Source organism: Globicephala melas, chromosome 1, assembly GCF_963455315.2.
Source record: "Globicephala melas chromosome 1, mGloMel1.2, whole genome shotgun sequence".
In the NCBI taxonomy this organism is placed as follows: domain Eukaryota; kingdom Metazoa; phylum Chordata; class Mammalia; order Artiodactyla; family Delphinidae; genus Globicephala; species Globicephala melas.
This window is the reverse complement of record NC_083314.1, coordinates 81,396,324-81,419,212: the sequence shown is the minus strand read 5'-3', so window position 1 is coordinate 81,419,212 and position 22,889 is coordinate 81,396,324. Positions and strand designations below refer to the sequence as shown.

Here is a 22,889-nt window from a genome sequence, read left to right as displayed (position 1 = left end):
TTTTAGTTCCACATTCTAAGTTTGATACTATGCCTTTTATGGTGTAGTGGTCATAGCATAGAAACGAAATTTGTTAAACATGACATAGTTGTAATAAACTTGACTTCTTAGAGCAGGAGAGTGGAAAAGGATCATTGGAAGAGTTGAAATCGGAATTATAGAGGTGATTTTGACCTAAGTTAGACTAATTTGTGAATTTATTTACAACTTTGTGGTAACCTTATAGAGTTTCCTTTTAAAGATTCCTAAATAATTTGGCCTTAGGACAATCTGGAACTTGGTTCTTCCTTGCCATTTCAAAACTATAAATTCTGGGCAAAGGGGGAGGCTTGGTGTTATAATTCTAGTTTACAAGGACTAATGTTGGAAATTGTTCTGCCTGGTGAGTTACTTAGTGTTTTATTGAATTATCTAGCTCAAGTCAGTATAGCATTTCACACACAGTAGGCTCTCAAGCAAAGGAAATCATCTGGTCCTGTTGTTCAGTCATATGTTCCCACAAAAGTATGTGAAAATAAATTTCCTTGCTGCATGCTTGCCATGTAGAGTTACAGTTGAGAGTAGGGAGGAACTGTGAATGGTGTGCACTTTGTGAATTCAAAAGTGTATCTGGAATTTTGAATCTTTCACCTTTACAGTCAGCTCTCAATTCTCTGTACTAATTAGGAATGGGAAGAAGCAAAAATGTGAGGGGTTTTTTTCCTACTAAATGTTCAGAAAAGTAGAAAAATTGATTTTATTTGCTATTAATATTTTTCCAGTTTCTGAAAAGAAAATATGCAGTTGGGAAGGAGGGAGAGTCACAAGGCCCTTGAGATATCTATAGATTGGATAATATACCCTGTAATAATTGGAAGGTGGTTCTGTTTACATGGAAGGTGATAACTTCCTCTTCAACTAATACTCTAGAATAAATAGGAAACCTGTTCTTCTCTTAAGATAGTAACAATGATACTATTGATTTTTTTTTTAATCACTTAGAAACTTCTTCTTTATTTTATCCTCATCCAGGTGAGGGTCACCTTTGAGACAGGGGTTCCTGGACTCCGCAAGCTCCTCCCCTCCAGGATGAGCACTGCTGTATCGTGACCCTTGGGGTTTTGGTGAGTAGCCTGATGGATGATAGCACTAGAGAGCATGCGTGGCTTAGAAAGATGATCTTGGGGGAAAGCTTCAACTTTTATTCAACAGATATTTTTTGAGCAAATAGCACGTGTCAGACACTATAGTAAGTGCTAGCAATACAAGGATGGACAAATCAGTCTTGATCGCTGCCTTCATGGAGTCTAGCATGAGAGATGAATGTTACGCAAATGATCACATAATCATACAACATGGGAAATGTTGTGAAGGAAAAACACAGGATGCTATGAAAAGAGTGTAATGGAGAATTTCGTCTAGATTAGTGGCTATACAGTATCCTTTCTCTCTGAAGAAGAAACACTGAAGCTGAGATTTTCTTCACTCAGCAAAAATATTCAACTTGATATGGAAGGTTAGGGGTGAGGGAGAGAGGTGTCAAGAATGACTCCAAATTTCTGTCGTGAGCAGCTGGGTGGATGAAGGTGCCATTTACTAAAACATAGAAAACTGAAGGGAAAATACTTTTGGGAGGGAGGCTATATACAGAAGAAGAATTCATCTTTGTCTTTGTTAGGTTTCAGACATCTAGTTAGATGTCAAGTTGGCAGTTGTGTATACAGGTCAGCAGAGCAGAAGCTGAGCCGGAGATGGAAATTTGGGAGTTGTTGGCATGTAAAGAGCTTATAGAATAAGAAGAGAAGACGCCCCAGGGTAGAGTCGTGAGGAACTCAAAATTGTAGAGATTGGATAGAGAAGGGGCCAGCAAAGGAAGCAGATGAAGAGTGACTTGAGAGGAAGGAGGAAGACTGGGGAGGTGTGGTATTATGGGAACCAAGAGAGGGGAGTTTCAAGAAGGAAGTGATCAACTGGCAGAGTCTACGAGATGGAGTAAGATGAGGTTAGAAAAGCGGTCAGTGGTGACCTTAACAAAAGTCATGGTTTTTGTGATCTGTGGGTAGAAGTTGGTTGAAAATGGTTAAAGGGTGAATGGCAAGTAAGGAACTGAAGACTGTGTCTTATCAACTCTGGTAGAGAATCTTGGCTCCAAAGGGGAATAGAATGCCAGAGCTGGTTTTGTTCTGCTTTAATTTTTTTGTGTTTTTTAATCTGGAAGATACTACAACATGTCTGAAAGCTGATTGGAAATATCCAGGAGATGCAGGACGTAGAGACGTGGCCACCGGAGAGAGTCAGGGTGCTCAGTAAGCTGGAAGGGATGGGACCTAGATCACCTGTGGTAGGACTGACCTTTGGGGAGAAGTGGGCTTTTTTTTCAGTTTCATTAATAGGGAAGAAAGATGGGATAGGTACTGATAAAAAGAGATTTGCAGATTTGGTGGTGAGGAATCCTGCCTGGTGACTTCTCTTATCCCTGTTAAGTCCTGGGCAAGGCCATGCACTAGGAGAGGGGGATGATGGTTGGAGACGGCGAAGGTAAGAAATGCCATTAGGCAGGATAGGTGAGCTTGCTAGAGAATGGCAGTAGCCATGGTTAACCTGAATGTTTATGTTGTGCTGCTAAGCATTTTCTGTGTACTGGCTCACCTTGTCCACCAAGTCCATGCTTAGCCAGGCACTGCAGTGATGAAGAGCATGGCCAGTGTCTGGCTGAATGCCAGCTCCACCACTTACTGGGGTGCGACCCAACTTACTTGGGCAAATTACTTACTGTTTCAGAGCCTCAGTTTCCTCATCTCTAAAATAGGGATAGTAGTAGGACCTGCCTTCTGTGGTTGTTGTGAATGAGTTAGTATGTACACATAGTAAAAATTTTAAGTATTATTTAAGAAGAAAAGAGAGAAAAATTATATAAGCAGATCTTAGAGTTAGGAGATTTAGTTATACTGGGGAAATATCTCACTCTGGCTACAATTAACCATTCTGTGGAAGATGTTTTCTAGTCCTTAAAGGTAAACATTTGAGCACTAACCTGAAAATGTAGGAGCTGAAAGAGCCTCATTTTATTCTTTGGTGTTGTATGATAAGATACTTGGCAGATTTCTTGCTCGGTTGTTTTTGGTGTCAGGCTAAAGCTAGGGTGACTTACTTCAACAACTCCCTTGGATTAGGGGTTAAAGCACCTGGATTTTATTCCCATCACTAGGTGAGCCCACAAGCTTGTTTCAGCCTTCTGTGCTGCCTCTCCACCCGTAAAGTAATGGTAAGGAGACGGCTTAGAGGAAAGAGCAGGTCAGAGAGCACTGATGCGAAACCTGGGAGAAGCCTGTTCACACCTGTGTGCTCTGTTCATTCATGTAAAATGCCGTTGATGATTATTATTAGAAATAATCTTTGCTACCAGCTCATCAGAAATGCCTGGCAGATTGAGGTGATTTGATATTTGTAATATGTTTAGAGTTTCTTTGGAAGGAGAGTGCAACACAAGTGCCAGGTGTTTCTGCTCTGAGAGGAACTGGGTACATCACCAAGAGTCCAACCACATTCTTAGTACGTCACGCTGAGTATTATAGAAAAACCAAAGAACTTTAAAACAAGGTTCTTGTCTTCAAAGAGCATAGTCTACATAGGGAGATAAAAAATACACGTGGGGGCTTCCCTGGTGGCACAGTGGTTGGGAGTCCACCTGCTGATGCGGGGGACGCGGGTTCGTGTCCCGGTCCAGGAGGGTCCCGCGTGCCGCAGAGCGACTGGGCCCGTGGGCCATGGCCGCTGGGCCTGCGCGTCCGGAGCCTGTGCTCCGCGGTGGGAGGGGCCACAGCAGTGAGAGGCCCGCGTACCGCAAAAAAAAAAAAAAAAATACACATGGGACTATTCAATTCGACGTATGATTGAGTGCTAGAATGTGTGATGCAGACAGAAAGTACCAGAAGAAGTTACAGAAGGGGACTGTATAGGTGATAACTTCTTTTTTTCCTGAGGTGAATGTTTTCTGATGGCTTTGTCCATGCAAGATTCATTTACCACTTCTGTTTTACCAGTGATTCCCGATGTTTAGTGGGAGGTTACAATATGGTGTATGATCATATATTATGTTGAACTTGACAGCCACAATCAGTTTTATAGTCTAAACTGGAAAAACAAAAAAAGCTAAAGGTGGTGGGGGATAAACATACAACCTTAAATATAATCAAGACCAAAATATTTTTAGGATGCTTTCTCCCAAGGTCAGCATAGAAACATTCCGTAACATTGTATTCTATTTCTTTTTCCTGACTTCTTCATTTAAAAGAAAAAAACGTGATTGTATGCACTCAGAACTTCCATAAATTCCTCTCATGGTCTCAGGTAAAATCGCTGGGACTGTTGCAAATTTCTAAATGAAGAAATAGACATCTAACACTTGACAATGATCATATTCAGTGCCAAGTCCTAGAATATAATGGACCCTCCCAATTTTAGTCCAGTTCTTGAGCCTCTCAAAGTGTATGTAACACCTAAGCTACTTCTAACTCCCTTTGATTCTTTAGCCACTAATCCTGCATCTAATATCCTCATTCAATCCTATACCCCATGGATAAGATACCAGAAGGTAGAGCGGGAGGTGCGGGGGGACAGTGGTTACCAAAAAACCACATTGGAACTGCCCGGAAGGACCAGTGACTGCAAGTATATCTTGGTTTTCCCTGTTTAGCCTTCCCTAAATAAAGGGCTTTCTCATTTGTTCTCTGGCTAGGTTTGGGAATATTTTCTTGACCTTTATGCTTCAAATTAGCCTTGCAAATTGGCTCAAAAAATATCTTAGCCTTCAAAGATGTTCTTTTACCTTCCGCATTATGGATCATTCCCATGCTTACCCATGCCTACAGCTCCTGTCATTAAGCAGTGAGAACACAGGACACGTACTCAGCATAATTTAGTAGAAAGATGATAGAAATCAGGGGACAGAACTGATTGTATTGGCTCAATAGTTGATTTCAGAAGTACCTCCTTTAATGTCTCCCCACCCTGAGGCCCTGAGAATATAAACAGAGAGTAATTTGTTTCATGGTTTGAAATTGGGTTGGGTTGGTTACATTTCAGAGCCATCAGAGGTGAAACACCAGATAGTTGCTATGGATTTGGAGTACTCAGTGGTTTCAAAGCATTGTTTTGAAGAAAGAAAAACCCAGGTTTTTGAGGGTTTTGTATTTGGACGTAGAGAAATGTAAGGGAGGATATACGGCTAAAGATAAAAATGTCTTTCTCATCTGCTTACAAACGCCTGGTACACGAAGCTTGGGTGGGAGGCTTGTATGCTTGGCAGAAAGTCTTAGTCACCCTTCAGCTGCATTAGCACCAGGGCCTTTTGGCCGGAATATGAACATCTCCCTTTCCTTTAACCCTGATGGAAGCTGAGGAACCATCTAGCTCTGCGCCATCAAGTTGGCGGTGCTTTAGCCTTGGTCCTGCTGTAAGGGTGTTTGATGTCTCTGTTTTTGCTCTTTTTGCTCCCAGTGTGCCCTGGAGATGCGAGATTTTCCTTTGGCAGCAGGAGGCACACACCCAGAGAATGCTGGAGCCGCAAGGGGACAGGACCCACTTCCACAGCGGAGAAAAACAAAGAGGAAAAAGGCGTGCAGGTGGCCAGCGCTAAGGGACTCACCCAACAAGCAGTGGGCCACTGCCGCTGTCCTCAGCAGCTGTTTCTGCTGCAGCCCGAGAGGAACTCGGTGAGCCCGTCCCTGTTTGTGGCTGCAAGCTCAGGATTTCAATCAATGCATTCCAGTAACCCTAAAGTGAGGAACTCTCCGTCAGGAAACACACAGAGGTGAGGGCTAGGGCCTGGCCCAGCTGCCCCTTTGGGATGTCATAGTGGACCATGAATGCTCACTGGTGGAACAACATGTTGAATTAGAAGCGAATGGGGAAAGAAAAAAAGATAATTAAATAGTGATAGAATAGTGAATCAGAGTTTAGGTTAGAGTTTTCCTCTGTTATTATTTGTCCATTATTACCTGGCCGCTCCTATTTACCACCCCTCTCCTCACCAAAACATAAAGAAAAAGACCTTAAAGACCAGCCAGTACAGTGAGCTAAACTTGGCAAATGAGGAAACCGAGACCTGGAATGGTGAGGAGGCCTAAGGTCCTAGAACTGAAACACCAGCCCCTGGACTCCCACCGTGAGGCTTTTTCCTCTGTTCCATGGAAGTTAAGCTGACGCCCTAAAAGAATTGTTTCCTTCTCCCTTGGCGGCAGTGGTTAGTGTGTCTGCTCTGGTGTGATCCTGCTTGTTCAGGGAGTATGTCCTGGAGCGTTTCCCTAACCTGCCAGTCATGGGCAGGTTTCCTCGCGCTCTCCTGGACCTGCTCGTATTTTCCAGCAGGGAGGCTAGTCTCCTGTTACAGCTGTTCCTTGTCATCAGCTGAGGGGCGGGTGGTATTTTGATCTTAACGATGTCTGTTTGTTTACTCTGAGCTAGTCTTAGTGTGAGAGTCATTTCTCTATGTACATAGAAACCGTTGTCCTTTATTGACAGAAGCCCTAGAGATGGGTCCCCATGTGACTCTAGGGTTCCCAAGGCCTGGCAGGCCACTCTGCTTGATCCTCCTCTCTGTTGAGAGCTCTGAGATGAGAGCAGGGGAGGAGGGAGCAAGCAAGTGGCTGCGGTGAAAGGTGGGGTGGTTACTTAGTGGTCCAGGTCTCCTTGACCCATGATAAAAATCAGTCCTCCCTAATTTGTGCTGCCCAGTTGCATCCGGTGTCTGATCTCCCTTTGTTATTTGTCTCTTTTAGTAGCCCTAAGTCAAAGCAGGAGGTGATGGTCCGTCCCCCTACAGTGATGTCCCCATCTGGAAACCCCCAGCTGGATTCCAAATTCTCCAATCAGGGTAAACAGGGGGGCTCAGCCAGCCAATCCCAGCCATCCCCCTGTGACTCCAAGAGTGGGGGCCATACCCCTAAAGCACTCCCTGGCCCAGGTGGGAGCATGGGGCTGAAGAATGGGGCTGGAAATGGTGCCAAGGGCAAGGGGAAAAGGGAGCGAAGTATTTCCGCCGACTCCTTTGATCAGAGAGATCCTGGGACTCCAAACGATGACTCTGACATGAAAGGTATGTCTATAAGATATTTGAGACTCAGAGGGAAGTAGGTATTCCTGAGGAAAGGCCTCTGACATTGGTGGATGCCAGAGAGCCTAATAGCAGCCAAGTGGGGAGAGTAGGCGCGTCAGATTCAGGAGTTCTCGCAGTTTAAGATGGAACTATTTCTGGTCGTTTTCCTGCTAACTAAGAATAGTTTGGAACCACCTTGTTGACTTCTTGCTCTTGAGGATGCAAGCGTTTTAGGATGTTCCACGGCCCTAGCCACGTTCTTGTGGATGTTTCTGGCCTCCATACTCTTGGTACTTAAGTGTCAAGCCGGTAGCTCCAGCTTGTCTATGCCAGGGTCCACCCTGGAGCGGTCTTTCTGACACTCCTCCTCTCCATCAAATCCATCCTTCAAGACTTGGGTTTTGTGCACTCTGGCTGCCATTTGGCCAGAGTTGTAGGCACAAGAGGCAGCCCTGGCACTAGTCCAGGTTTGTCACAGTCAGTTTCAGTGTGGCAGGAACGAGTGGCTACATGTAGTAGAGATACAGTAGGCACCAAAATGGAGTGAGCCAGAAAGAGTATAGGACCAATGGCTGTGGTTTTAGGCTTTTTCCTCCTAGTATAAAGTAAAAAATCGTAACTATAGGCCAGAACATGAAACTAGTATTCAAGCAGTGGAAGTGTTACTTCCCGACCCAAATTTGAAATGAGAACCTGGGTGATCGTTCCCCTGTCTTTCCTTTCTTCTTTAGGTGTTTGTAGGAGGCCTGTTACAAGCACCAGCACTATGCTGGGGGCTGGGGGTGCCATGGTCAGCAAAACAGAAACAGTTGCTATCCTCAAGGGTTTGAATGCACCTAGACAGCAGATCATTAAACAATTACAGTAAATTTGATAAATGCTGAAATAAGGGGAGTTCGGGGGCTATGGGTTCAACTAGCAGGGGCAGCCAGTCCAGGAGGATCCAAAAGGGGTTTCCAGGAAGGAGGGACATTTATGCTAATATCTGAAGAATGCATAGTAGAGAAGTAAGGAGGTGGGGGAGGAGTGCTTTGTAATTAGTCATTTAGGGAGAAGTGTTTTTATGAATAGAAGAGGTTTCCTCTTAGCAAGGTACTTCCTCCTTGAAATTCTCAAGGTGTTTGCATTATGATGCTGTAAATGCTGGCAGAAAAAAGAGTTTTATTCTTTCTATGACATGACTCTTTTCATTCTTTTAGAATGTAATTCTGCTGACCACATAAAGTCCCAGGATTCCCAGCACACGCCACACTCGATGACCCCGTCAAATGCTACAGTCCCCAGGTCTTCCACCCCCTCCCATGGCCAGACTACTGCCCCAGAGCCCACACCTGCTCAGAAGACTCCCGCCAAAGTGGTGTATGTGTTTTCTACTGAGATGGCCAATAAGTAAGTTGATGGCTATGTCTTGCTGTTGGCGTGGCTTGTGTGTTTGGGCATCTAAGTTCTTACTCCCTTTGAAGATTGATCCTTTTTTTGCCCACTTGTATTATTACTTAAAGTTAACGCTACAGAAAGAGGTAAAATAAAATATAAAACCTCCCCACCCCTACTCCCCAGAGGCAACCATTGATGCTACTTCCTTGGCTTTCCTTCCAGAAATTTTTTGTGCTTGTACAAATATACATATATATACTTTTTTAAGCACAAAAGGGATTGATTGCACAATATACACTTTTCTGCAACTTAGTATTCTTTTTAAAATGACACAAGTAATGTCCATTTTGGAATAATTAGAAAATGTAAACAACTAAAAAAATCTCAGGAATTTACAGAGATAACTACTGTGAACATTTTGGTACATACGTCTCTAGTGGATGGATGGGTCAATGGATATTTATTTATTTATTTAAAATGTGAATATACCCTAGTTTTTTTCATTTAAGGTTTTAAAAATTAAGATATAGAATGAATCTTGGCAGCCTTTAATTATTATTAGGTGTGAGAATTCATTTTACCCTTCTTGGGTTGGGATTTTGAGCTAGGATGCTCTATAAAACACCTACTAGAGTGGATGGCTTTGAAGGAGAAAATCCTGGGGGTTTTTAGTACCTCTTTTTGAGATTTGCTAATGGCTATCTTTTAATTTCAGAAGTTTGATGATAAATGATAGACAAATAATGAAAACCTTTTTCTCTTGATTTCTTCTCATTCAACATTGCTGGTGGTTCTTTATACTTCTCCTTCCTCTCTTATACCAGTTTAATCGGTTAAAGTGCTTTAAATTTACAGTTAGTGAAATAGGAACAAGTCCTAGTGTGTGCATCTCTTCTGTCTTTGCAGAGCTGCAGAAGCTGTATTGAAGGGCCAGGTTGAAACTATTGTCTCTTTCCACATCCAGAACATCTCTAACAGCAAGGCAGAGAGAAGCACAGCCCCTCTGGTATGTCATTTTGGAAACGGAATAATGGTTTAAAGGTTCTGCAGTGACTGTAAAGGTGGGAGATGGTGAATTTCACTGATAGGGAGATAGTCTTTTTTTCTTCTCCCGGTTTTATTGAGATACAACTGACCGACAGCACCGTATAAGTTAAAAGTGTACAGCCTACTGTGCTGTATACTGTATACTTTAACTTACATACGTGACGAAATGATTACCATCATCTCATATAGATACAAAATTAAAGACATAGAAAAAAATATATATTTTCCTTGTGGTGAGAACTTTTAGGATGTACTTTCTTAACAGCTTTTATATAGAACATATGGCAGCATTCATTATATTTATCATGTTGTACATTACATTCTTAGTACTTATTTATTCTATAACTGGAAGTTTGTGCCTTTTGACTACCCTCCTCCAATTCTCCCTCCCTGGTAACCACAAATCGGATTTCTTTTTCTATGAGTTTGTTTGTTTTTGTGTGGTCATTGACCTACAACACTATGTTAGTTTGTGGTATACACATAGTGATTTGATATTTCTGTACATTTCAAAATGATCACCATGATAAGTCTAGTTACTGTCTATCACCATACAAAGATATTACATAGTCATTGACTGTATTCCCCACACTGTGCCTTTCATACCCGTGACTTATTTATTTTGTAACTGAAAGATTGTACCTTTTAATTTTCCTCACCTATTTCTCTCCTCTCCCCAACCCCTCTCTCCTCTTTCAGCTACCTGTTTGTTCTCTGTATCTATGACTCTGTTTCCGTTTAGTTAGGTTTGTTCATTTGCTTTGTTTTTTAGGTTCCACATGTAGGTGAAATGATACAGTATTTGTCTTCCTCTGTCTGACTTATTTCACTTAGCCTAAACCTTCTAGGTCCATCCATGTTTTTGAAAATGGCAAGATTTCATTCTTTTTATGGCCAAGTAATATTCCATTGTATATATGTACTACATCTTCTTTATCTGTTCATCTATTGATGGGCACTTAGGTTGTGTCCATATCTTGGCTATTGTAAATAATGCTGCAGTGAACATAAGGGTACATGTCTTTTCTAATCGGTGTTTTTGTTTTCTTTGGATAAATACCCAGGACTGAAATTGCTGGATTGTATGTTAGTTATATTTTTAATTTTTTGTGGAATCTCCACACTGTTTTCCATATTGGCTACACCAATTTACATTCCCACCAACAGTGTATGAAGGTTCAATGGGAGATAATCTTGATGGTATAAACTACATTCTGAGCATTTAACCTAATTGTGTGGTTTTAGGCATATCACACTGCATTGGCCTTTTCTACTAACACGCTGATATATTGATGAATTACTAGGAGAGAAGAGGTACAACATAAAAAAGGAGATATTTAGATATCTTAGGATTTCTGTCATGTAGCCATCTCTGGGAAATTCTGAATTCAGACCCTCTGTAAAGAGCAGGATTTTAAAAAATAGCAAACACTCTTGAGTTACTTGAAGAACAGAGAAAAAGCAGCAACAAAAACTGCAGTACTGGAGTACATGCTGATGATACCATAATTAAGGTCTCAGTGACTTTCAAAATGATTCTTATTTATTTCAAAGTGAGAGAACCATTGAATGCTTTTAATTGCTTGATATTTCCAAAATTATAGTAAATGTTAGTCTGTTTCCTCTCTGGAACTTAAGCACCTACTATAAATTACATTAGAAAATGCGTATAATGGTTGTTTTAATACATGTAGTGTTCCAAATTGAACCAAAAGATATTTCTTGTGTCTTACATTGTCAAGGCATTGCACCAAATGCTGTGGGGATACTAGAGGTTCAAGGTACAGTCCCTGAGTTCAGGAAGCATAAAATCTAAAACTTGGATGAGACTTAAACATGGGAAAAGTTAAATGACAATAAACGACTGAAGTGACAATTCAATACAGAATGGATGACATTTCGTCCTTGTTGTATATGAACATAGAAGTCCCCCCTGTGACATAGCAGGCTTAGGCTTTCCTAGGCCTAGGAAAAGAATTTCATGTCACTCTGCATCTCTGCTACTCAAGGGTAGACGATGGATACGTATAATATTTTAAATGTATATATTTTTAAATTTATACTTTAAAAATATTTGTTTATTTATAATTTATATCATTTCGGAATGCACGGGGTACATTGCAACTCAAACCGACATTTTATTGACTTAATGACAGATCTTAAGTCATTAAGACAGTTTTCACTTCCACCTTCTCTGGTACTAAAATGAAATCAGAAAAGGAGTTTATAAGGCGTGAATTGGGAATAGTCCAATCACCATTGCTCCAAATCTAAAATATAAAGGGTGGTACTAAACTGTTTCTTCTGTCACGGTCACCTTGTAGGAAATCAGTGACCACCCTTAACAACAGAACCAAACTTAAACTAGCACTGGAGAGGAAATTAAGGTGACCTCCACACTCCAGTTAAGGAGTCAGAGAGACAGAGGACACTGCAACATCCAGAGTCATCCAAGTTCAGCCAGTCTTACCCCCACCAGTCTCGGTCTGCAGACACAGATGCATGGAGAATACCAGCAAGTGGAACATTTGCATACATACCCACGGAACGTGAACTGTTCGTGTTCAGGGATATGTATGATGATTCCTGTACAAATCTGCGCCTTGATAAACGTTCCAGAGAGTAGGTGGGGATGTAAGTAAGAGTGTTAGGGGTTTGGAAATACAGGCTGGATTAAGCGAACAGGTAGGAGCAAGTGAACATCAAAAAGGGATCACGCGGCTCACTGGAGGCTGGTGAGAGATCCCTTGATGGAGTCGCTTGACTGGGCCTGTCTGTTCTTCATTACCGCCCTTCTCTAGTACCAGTACCTCCAGCAGTGCCGAGGTGTAGACCCAGAACATTACAAGTCCCTCTTCCAGACACTGACAGTGTCCGTGTCACCTATTGTAGGTGAGCGTGCCTTTACCCAGGACTTAGTATAGCATCGGTACTTAATAAATAATAATAAGGCGATCATCCAGCCTGTAGAAAGGGCCGCGTGCTGTCTATTGGAAAGAACAGATCAAGGGACAGCACAAGCTAGATAGCCTCAGATTTCTCTGCAGACCCTTCCTGCCTACAGATGGTCTTACTACAGTTAATGTACAAATTCTCGTACGGAATCAGTGATCACAAACTGAAAACAGAAATCGGAGATGTCAGGCCCCTGGAAACTCAAGGATAGGAGTACCTCACTAGTCACCGTGCCAGGGGAAACACTGAAGTGGAGCGGCCGTACCTCCCGCCTCTGACGGGCAGAGTACAGAGCTGGAGGTGACAACGACTTTCTCTTTCAGTTGAAAACATTAGACTTTTTGATTGACAATGAGAAGTCTACATATCCAGTTATACTTTCGGGGAAAGAAAAAGGTGTTAGGTACAGCCTCCCACATACCAAGAAACTAATCTCTCCCTGAATCAGAAACACATAGTAGACATGTGATATCAAACCTGTTCCTCGAAATAGATACTCAAATGTATTCACTTTGGCAGCGTGGCTTTCCCTTGGCATGCTTTAAAGTTATTCAGCAAGGGAAAGAGGATGCCGTTTGACAGCAAAGTGTGAGAAAGAAATCAAAATGTCTGCATGTCCAGAGTGGGGTTGTACATGAGCAGTTTCTACAGCAAGTGTCAGTGTAGATTTATGTGGCTGGGACAAGTCCTTTATAACATATCTTGCTCTTTTCATTGCCCTTCTGTTCAGTTCACCAATGATTTTTAAAATCTCATTTATCTTCAGAACACACAGATATCTGCCCTTCGGAATGATCCGAAACCTCTCCCACAACAGCCCCCCACTCCAGCCAACCAGGACCAGACTTCCTCCCAGAACACCAGACTGCAGCCAACTCCACCCATTCCGGCACCAGCACCCAAGCCTGCCGCCCCCCCGCGTCCCCTGGACCGGGATAGTCCTGGGGTAGAAAACAAACTGATTCCTTCTGTAGGCAGCCCTGCCAGCTCCACTCCACTGCCGCCAGACGGTACCGGGCCAAACTCGACGCCCAACAACCGAGCAGTGACTCCCGTTTCCCAGGGGAGCAGTAGCTCTTCAGCAGATCCCAAAGGCCCCCCACCTCCACCGGTGTCCAGTGGAGAGCCCCCCCCGCTGGGAGAGAACCCCGACGGACTGTCTCAGGAGCAGCTGGAGCACCGGGAGCGCTCCTTACAAACGCTCAGAGATATCCAGCGCATGCTTTTCCCTGATGAGAAAGAATTCCCGGGAGGACAGAGTGGGGGACCCCAGCAGAATACTGGGGTGTTAGATGGACCTCAGAAAAAACCAGAAGGGCCAATACAGGCCATGATGGCTCAATCCCAAAGCCTAGGTAAGGGACCTGGGCCCCGGACAGACGTGGGGGCTCCATTTGGCCCTCAGGGACACAGAGATGTGCCCTTTTCTCCGGATGAAATGGTTCCACCTTCCATGAACTCCCAGTCTGGGCCCATTGGACCCGACCACCTGGATCACATGACCCCTGAGCAGATAGCGTGGCTGAAACTGCAGCAGGAGTTCTATGAGGAGAAGAGGAGAAAGCAGGAGCAAGTGGTCGTGCAGCAGTGCTCCCTCCAGGACATGATGGTCCATCAGCACGGGCCGCGGGGAGTGGTCCGAGGGCCTCCCCCTCCGTACCAGATGACCCCCAGTGAGGCCTGGGGGCCTGGGGGTGCAGAGCCCTTTGCTGACGGTATCAACATGCCCCATTCTCTGCCCCCGAGGGCCATGGCTCCCCACCCCAACATGCCAGGTAGCCAGATGCGCCTCCCTGGATTTGCAGGAATGATGAACTCTGAAATGGAGGGGCCTAATGTCCCCAACCCAGCATCTAGACCAGGTCTTTCTGGAGTCAGCTGGCCAGACGATGTGCCAAAAATCCCAGACGGTCGAAACTTCCCGCCTGGCCAGGGCGTGTTCAGTGGTCCTGGCCGAGGGGAACGTTTCCCAAACCCCCAAGGATTGTCTGAAGAGATGTTTCAACAGCAGCTGGCAGAGAAACAGCTGGGTCTGCCCCCGGGGATGAGCATGGAAGGCATCAGGCCCGGCATGGAGATGAACAGGCTGATCCCTGGCTCCCAGCGACACATGGAGCCGGGGAGTAATCCCATCTTCCCTCGAATACCAGTAGAGGGCCCGCTGAGCCCTTCTAGGGGTGACTTTCCAAAAGGAATGCCCCCACAGATGGGCCCCGGTCGGGAACTCGAGTTTGGGATGGTTCCTAGTGGGATGAAGGGAGATGTCAGTCTAAATGTCAACATGGGATCCAACTCTCAGATGATACCTCAGAAGATGAGAGAGGCTGGGGTGGGGCCCGAGGAGATGATGAAACTCCGCGCCGGCGGTGCAGACATGCTGCCTGCTCAGCAGAAGATGGTGCCCCTGCCCTTTGGCGAGCACCCTCAGCAAGAGTATGGCATGGGCCCCAGGCCGTTCCTCCCCATGTCTCAGGGTCCAGGCAGCAACAGTGGCTTGCGGAATCTCAGAGAACCAATTGGGCCCGACCAAAGGACTAACAGCCGGCTCAGTCATATGCCACCACTACCTCTCAACCCTTCTAGTAACCCCACTAGCCTCAACACCGCTCCTTCCGTTCAGCGCGGCCTGGGGCGGAAGCCCGTGGATCTCTCTGTGGCAGGCAGCCAGGTGCATTCCCCAGGCATTAACCCTCTGAAATCTCCCACGATGCGCCAAGTCCAGTCGCCAATGCTGGGCTCGCCCTCGGGGAACCTCAAGTCCCCCCAGACTCCATCGCAGCTGGCAGGCATGCTGGCGGGCCCAGCTGCTGCTGCTTCCATTAAGTCCCCCCCTGTCTTGGGGTCTGCTGCTGCTTCGCCTGTTCACCTCAAGTCTCCATCACTTCCCGCCCCGTCACCGGGATGGACCTCCTCTCCAAAACCTCCCCTTCAGAGCCCCGGGATCCCTCCAAACCATAAAGCACCCCTCACCATGGCCTCCCCAGCCATGCTGGGAAGTGTAGAGTCAGGTCAGTATGCTTTCATCCTCACAGTTGCACCTTAAAGCCAGAGATTGCAAAAGCCTGATTTACATCCTTTAAGAAAACTGGTGTCTTAACCTGATTATGCAACCAAAGGAGGTGGCTTTTGCCAAGATGGACGTATTTGTGGCAGAGTGCGTAATCAGTACTTCCATGGGGTTATGCTCTTAGTGCAGAATATGTTTCTCAGATAGGACTGGGAGGAAAATGGGAAATGTGTGTCATTTCACTGAATGATTTACATTTGCACAGTGAACTCACGGTGGTGGAATAGAATGTCTCAACAGTGGGTAAATGTGCCTTTAAATACTAGATCCACCCACTTCAGAGGGCTGCCCTTCATCATGTCAAGAGAGTCTGAGTATCATCCCAAGCAAAGAGGAGAGACTGCTGAGAGACTTGAGTGGTTCTCGTAAATATGTGTTGACCATAGAAACTGTTACCGAAACATTCTCCTTGGTAAACTGCTGTTCTCAGAGATCAGCTACAATTTATTAGTATTTTCTTCCTAGGAGAAGCTCTCACTGATGATGGTGGTTTTGTGAACGGGACCAGAGGAGGTCAGTGGAAGATGAGCACTGAGGTATAAATACTAGGTCTGTGCTGTCTCCACTTGAGGAAGACTAGAATCAGAATAAGATAGATTTATCCTCCCAAGCTCAAGTGTGTCTCTCCGTTAGGTAGCAGTTCACAAAAGCAGTACAGTGGAGTTGCCCCCTCAGACCTTTTCAGTTCAGACACCTTGGTGGCAGAAAATCAATCAAGAGCGTGTGTAGGGCGATTCGGTTAGTACCTGGGGTGGGATTGCTAATCTGGCTTCCTAGCATACTAATGCCTGAGTCGAATTCTAAATTGTGATTGGCAAGGGAAAGAGATCCATAAGAGTTGCCTGTAACCCATGGTTTTCCCAAGTTTGAACTAATATTTCTTATGCATTCTTGGTGCGTTTGTCTTCCCATCTGCTGAGCTGTCACCTCCATCTCACACTGCAGTCTCCCTCTGCACACACACGGAGCTTGACTAGAGACTGATGATTCATGTCCTGGGCCTAATAACACTGTCCTGTTCATCTGTCTCATTCCTGGCCCTGCTCGTTCATAACGATAGGCCCAGTAGCTTTCAAGAGAAATCTAATTCCCTGCCCTTTTTTTATTTTGCTTTCTTCTCCTAGGTGGCCCCCCACCTCCTACAGCCAGCCAGTCTGCCTCTGTGAGTATCCCGGGAAGTCTTCCCTCTAGTACACCTTACACCATGCCTCCAGAGCCGACCCTTTCCCAGAACCCACTGTCTATTATGATGTCTCGAATGTCCAAGTTTGCAATGCCCAGTTCTACCCCGTTATACCACGATGCCATCAAGACCGTGGCCAGCTCAGATGACGACTCCCCTCCAGCTCGTTCTCCCAACTTGCCATCAATGAATAATATGCCAGGTAAGAAATCAGGAAGATAGGATATGGAGCTAGCTCTGGACAAAAGAAAAACTTCTTGAAGTCTTTTCTTGATGGCTGGACGTTCACCAAGTTGGAAAAGTATACTATCTGAGTTAGTTTCAGTAAAACTAAAGTGTCTTGCCTAGAGGAAGAGAATGATCACAGTATTTTTTATTAGCTTAATTCAGTGTTTGTTGATAAGAAAGCAGGCTTCTTTATAGTTCTTGTCACTTTCTTATGGAAATTTTGATGCTTCTGTGTACCTAGATGCTTTTTTTTTTTTTTTTTGGTAGAGGTTGGGGAGGTCCTCCTGGCACAAAATTGAGAGCGGTATCTTTTCAACATGCTGATCAGAATGTCTTTAGTCCTCAGATATTTTCCTGGAAGGGCAGCCTCAAACCACAAGCAGCCACAGGATTTCAGACAATGGAAAGCCCCTGTTTCCTAGAGAATCACTTTCTTTAGGACTAGAGAGAGAATAAAATTCCTCCCTTCCCTACTCATTCTGTTCTCCTTCACCCCTACACCTCCTGTCTCCCCAAATCTCACTAATAGGACATGATCTGGGATGGTGAAGGTGGTCAGTAAAGAGACCATGACTTTTGAGCCATGGGTGTCTGGTTCCAGTTCCATTCTGATTGTTAGGGATGCTCTTTATCATCAGGCAGGTTAGGGCATGCTCTGTGTGTGGCACAAGCACCATCCTTACCATTCTCAGTGGTTAACTCCATGGAGAGACCAAATATTTACATGTCCCAGAGACCATAGTAGAACCTGTGTGTTTTCCTTTTCCATTAAAAGTTGGCTTTTCTTTACCATTTCACGTAACGTAGAGTTCGAAATGCTCTCTCTGTAAGGTAATATAAAATAGTGATGTCCAGTATCAATTGAAAAAGGCCTGTTTGGTTTCCTTGTTGTTATTGCTGATTCTTAGACTCATAGGACTGATTAGTCTCCAAAAAGGACCATACTAAGTCATCCAAGCAAATTGTTTTCTTCTATATTAAATGTCTCCAATGAAGAAGACTGTACTCATTTGCATATTCACTTGTAACTTTTCACACAGGAGACTTTCTTCCTAGCTGTCTTCTATATACCTTTATGTCCTACAGTTTAAGACTCAATGATATATTGTCTTGTAGAGCTGTTGGTTTGTGTGCCCCAAAATGTATTATAACCTTATTGAGGGCAGAGATTGTGCATTGTATGTTTCCCCAGCACAGTACCATGCACACTCGATGCACAATAGTTTTTTTGTTAATTTGATTTATGATAGTTTTCCTGAGTTGCTTTCGGTTAAGTTGATTCCTTTGATATCTTTATTTTTCTAGGACTGGGCATTAATACACAGAATCCTCGAATTTCAGGTCCAAACCCCGTGGTTCCAATGCCAACCCTCAGCCCAATGGGAATGACCCAGCCACTTTCTCACTCCAATCAGATGCCCTCTCCGAATGCCATGGGACCCACCATACCTCCTCATGGGGTCCCGATGGGGCCTGGCTTGATGTCACACAATCCTATCATGGGGCATGGGTCCCAGGAGCCTCCGATGGTACCTCAAGGACGGATGGGTTTCCCCCAGGGCTTCCCTCCAGTTCAATCTCCTCCACAGCAGGTTCCATTTCCTCACAATGGCCCCAGTGGGGGGCAGGGCAACTTCCCAGGAGGGATGGGTTTCCCAGGAGAAGGGCCCCTCGGCCGCCCCAGCAACCTGCCCCAAAGTTCAGCAGATGCAGCACTTTGCAAGCCTGGAGGCCCAGGGGGTCCTGACTCCTTCGCTGTCCTGGGGAACAGCATGCCTTCAGTGTTTACAGACCCAGATCTACAGGAGGTCATCCGACCTGGAGCCACCGGAATACCTGAGTTTGATCTGTCTCGCATTATTCCATCTGAGAAGCCTAGCCAGACACTGCAATATTTCCCTCGAGGGGAAGTCCCAGGCCGTAAACAGCCCCAGGGTCCTGGACCTGGGTTTTCGCACATGCAGGGGATGATGGGCGAACAAGCCCCCAGAATGGGACTAGCATTACCTGGCATGGGAGGTCCAGGGCCGGTGGGAACTCCGGACATCCCTCTTGGTACAGCTCCATCCATGCCAGGCCACAACCCAATGAGACCACCAGCCTTTCTCCAGCAAGGCATGATGGGACCTCACCATCGGATGATGTCACCAGCACAATCTACAATGCCCGGCCAGCCCACCCTGATGAGCAATCCAGCTGCTGCCGTGGGCATGATTCCTGGCAAGGATCGAGGGCCTGCCGGGCTCTACACCCACCCTGGGCCTGTGGGCTCTCCAGGCATGATGATGTCCATGCAGGGCATGATGGGACCCCAACAGAACATCATGATCCCCCCACAGATGAGGCCCCGGAGCATGGCTGCTGACGTGGGCATGGGTGGATTTAGCCAAGGACCTGGCAACCCAGGAAACATGATGTTTTAAGCTGCTAAGATTGGATGTGCCGATCCTTGTCAAGATGAGATTCCAGGTCCTGAGAGCTGCTTTGAGGGAGTTCCAGGAGTACTGTTGGTCATGCAATAGGAGAACAGAGACCCAAGGGCTGCTTTGGGGGAGGGGGGAACTCGAGAATGTATGGATTTATCTGAAAACAAATTATTCATTTAATCAACAGGTGTGGTTTTTTAAGATTTATTTTTTAAGAATTATTTTTGTGGACTTGGGTATCCCATGATAGCACCTACTTGGGGATCTGTAGCCGTGCTTTGAGAATTGCCATGGGCCATGTGTTGCACCATTCTCTGTATGTTTACGTCCTTTGGACTGGCTTCTCCCAGGATTCTTTTCTGGTTTTGTTTTTGCTTTGGGCTTTATTTTTTTTGTGTGTACTGTACTATATTGTAAAAGGGATTTTAGCAGAGACTTTAGTCTTTGGGACAAGAGAACAGGAATGCTGGGCTGTTTACTTTAGGTGGAGAATCCATCTTCAGACCTTTGGACTATTTTCTTTCAACTCCAGTGTATAGAAAAACCAAACTACGACCTCAGAGCAGAGTATTAATGAAAAGCACAAAAAGAGGAACTAAGTTCAGCGAGGGGTGGGGGGAGGGGGGAGATTTTTCTTTTTAAAAATAATGATGCTTAGGACATTTGTTTTTCAGTTCAAGTGCTCTTCAGCACTGTCTCTCCCAATCTGAAGACCCACCTTCACATTTTTCTCTTGTTTTCCCTCCTCTCTCCTTCCCTATCTTCTTGGTTAAGTGAGTTTCCTCCTGTTGTGTCCCCCACTGGTGACCCCCTGCTTCCCTCCTCTCTTTTTCCCTTTGGCAGCTGCAATACACGGTGTTATTTTGGGGAAATAAATCTAACGAAGCCTCGCCTTCCATGCCGAGCGTTGTCCCGGCTCTGGGAGGGAAAGGTCTGTCTTTGGGATGCTCAATGGTCTTCTTTGCCCTTCGTCTTTTCTTCCCCAGCCTACCCTTCCCTGCCCACCTTGTTTTCTGTTCTCCTTTTATTAGGAATTCCCAAGTGAATTTTATTAATGTGGGAGTGGAACAGATGCTAAAAGCTATCCAAGATTTTGTTTTTGTTTTTAATTTTGTGTTTCCTTCCCTTTCCTCCCCGTCCCATGCGTCAAACGTTCTGTGTAACCTCCATTAAATTTGGTACAAAACCACTCACCAGAGCTGTGGTGTCAGAAAAATAAAATATATTGTTTCTTACAAAATTGAATTGCCTTTTTTGTCCATTTGGATTCCTGTTTGTTCAGTATTGGGCTTATTAGTTGCCATGTGACCCAGAAGCATAGTAGCTTTGTATCGGAGTTGATCTGGGTGAAGGTTAGGGGAAGTACATAAAAGTGCTTTTGCAGATGAAGCGTATTGCTTGCTGTTGAGGAGTAACTACCCGTGTAGACTGATCCTGTGCTGTTTCTGTCCCAATCAGGAAATCCTAGTTATAGGCAGAAGAGCAGCCCTGGTCCCCATGCCCCACCTCTAGAGGCAATTCATGGTCTTTACTGGGAATTTTTGTGAGAGCCAATGTAATGGTGTGAAGTAATTAAGAGGCCAAAGGTATATTTTTAGTTACTTGAAAAGCCATGAAATGTCCCTGGAGCTTGTCAAGGTGAAGTATTCTTACTGCACCCGCAATCGTGGGTCTCTGTCGTCCGTTCTGCTTCCCCACCGCTGCCTGTCCGCGTCCCCTCTGCAGGCCCTGCTCAGTCTACACAGTTCACTTCCACGCACACACCTTCGGCACGTCAGCGTGTGTCCCGCAAGGTACGCCTCTAAGGGACCAGCTGTTTGTGTTTCTGTACAGTTAGGTTTGTTCTGGTGTGTGTATTTGAGTTGTAGGCGTCTTTAGCTAAGCAAGTGGGCGTCTGTGTGCGTGTTTGTTCTCAGGTGAGAGAATCTAAGCGAGGAGCAGCAGGTGCAGAGTCGTCTGCAGACAGGCTTGTACAGATGGGGCTCTGCTGGTGTTCCACAGTCTGAGTTTTACCTGTGAATGTTTCTCTCTCTCCCCGAGAGTGTTCTGAGAGTCATTTTCTCTTCCACCTTCAGCAGCACTATCTTCTCAGTAACACAAGAGCCCCAGACCACAAAAGTGAGATTTAATTTGAGCACCTCCTCTACCAGTCACGTCCACTCTACTTGCGTTCCCTTGCAAATTCTTGAGGGGCCCTAGGAAGTAGGTCGTAATCATCTCATTTGCAGTTGAGAAAACTGGGCTCACTGGTTTAAGAATTCTGACACAATCAGATCTTTACAGAGGGTCCTGGGCGGTGAAAATTTTACCTTGTGGAGAAATTAGAAGAGTACAACGAGCATTTTGTTTCATGAATTTAGCCCTGTTCCTAGGTTCTCTGGCTCTGAAGTAATAGAAGAGAACAGGGAAACAGCTAGGCATGGGGAGCGTGAGATGAGAGCCCTGAAAGGAAGGCTGGGACCTGGCGTTTGTCCACTGGTCCGGCTTCGTGGGCATCCCCACTTCCTGCTGCATCTCATAGTGCTGTGGTCACTAATGCTGTGTGGTCCCTTTGCGTCTGTCCCAAGGAGGGAGCCAAAGGCAGACAGGAGTCTTGTGGACCCTTGCTGGGAGAGGCTGGGGATGTGGCACTCCGCGCTGCCCCCTGCTGGAGAACTTGCAGCAGTGCAGACCAACTTACCCGTTTCAAAGGAGCTGGGTTTTGAAAAGACCCCTTCAATAAATCTTCATTCATTTACATTATCAGCTTATACATTTCATCATGATGACATCTGATAAACCAAGTTCATTTGGGGTTTAAATGTAACAATTTCTAATTTGCCACTCTTGCTATGAAGTAAAATCACATTTGAGAGGTTGGATGCTTTTGCATGGAGAACTAATGATGCAAGATTTTTTAAAACAGCGAAGGGGTGATAAAGATGTTTCACGTTAACATAATCCCGTGAAAGCCAAGGCAGTCTCTCCCACTCCTGCCCCTGCCAAAATTTTGGGATTAAATGAAGGAGATACAGTAATGATGTGTAACTTCATTTCTGGGGTAAGTCGTGAGGTGTGGATCATAGCATTATTTCTTAAGGACTAATGAAGCGTATGTGGTATTTTCCCTAAAACAATGTGAAATAAAATTACTTTTTTAAAGGATCTGCACTTATAAATGAAAACAAGCAAACATAACTGAAGGGGCCTTATGAGGGGTTGGGGCAAGAGAAAATAAGTTTTAAAACAATTTTACATATTTTAAAGCTATGATCCAAAAAATTGATCCAAAATTTCTCCCAGCTTCCCTGCTCTCCTGTACTTCTTGATATTGTGATCGTGATGCAACTTCTGTCATCAGGGCAGCTTCCTGGCCATGCGACCTGTGCAGCTGCACAAGGCCCGGCTTGGTTTAATGCTCTGCTGCCACATGTTGAAATTCTTAATAATCTTTGACCAGGGGCTCCACATGTCCATTTTGTACTGAGCCCCACAGATGAAGTAGCCGGTCCTGGCTGTTGTGAGAAATTCCAGCAGCTCCAAGCAGAGCTG

General features: G+C 45.1%; 2 protein-coding genes across 10 annotated transcripts in view; both read left to right on the top strand.

Annotated features, from left to right (window-relative positions):
• LOC132597444 (uncharacterized) overlaps positions 1–5,697 on the top strand; it is a 65,913-nt gene extending 60,216 nt beyond the window's left edge. For all 8 annotated transcript variants that reach the window (XM_060300376.1, XM_060300385.1, XM_060300387.1 and 5 more), the window contains 2 exons: positions 1,012–1,103; positions 5,479–5,697. In XM_060300376.1, the coding sequence (XP_060156359.1) occupies positions 5,491–5,697 (207 nt within the window). In that variant the 5' untranslated portion in view covers positions 1,012–1,103; positions 5,479–5,490. The remainder of the gene's footprint in view (positions 1–1,011; positions 1,104–5,478) is intronic.
• On the top strand, positions 5,659–20,588 carry BCL9 (BCL9 transcription coactivator). 2 transcript variants are annotated; one of them, XM_030869244.2, is made up of 7 exons: positions 5,659–5,791; positions 6,759–6,853; positions 8,275–8,464; positions 9,359–9,458; positions 13,221–15,462; positions 16,646–16,906; positions 18,238–20,588. In XM_030869244.2, the coding sequence occupies exons 1-7, from the start codon at positions 5,739–5,741 to the stop codon at positions 19,353–19,355; spliced, it is 4,059 nt and encodes a 1,352-aa protein (XP_030725104.1). In that variant the 5' UTR covers positions 5,659–5,738; the 3' UTR covers positions 19,356–20,588. The 2 variants fall into 2 exon arrangements, with proteins under 2 accessions (XP_030725104.1, XP_030725103.1); XM_030869243.2 differs by having other exon boundaries at positions 6,759–7,075.
• The last annotated feature ends 2,301 nt before the right edge of the window (positions 20,589–22,889 follow it).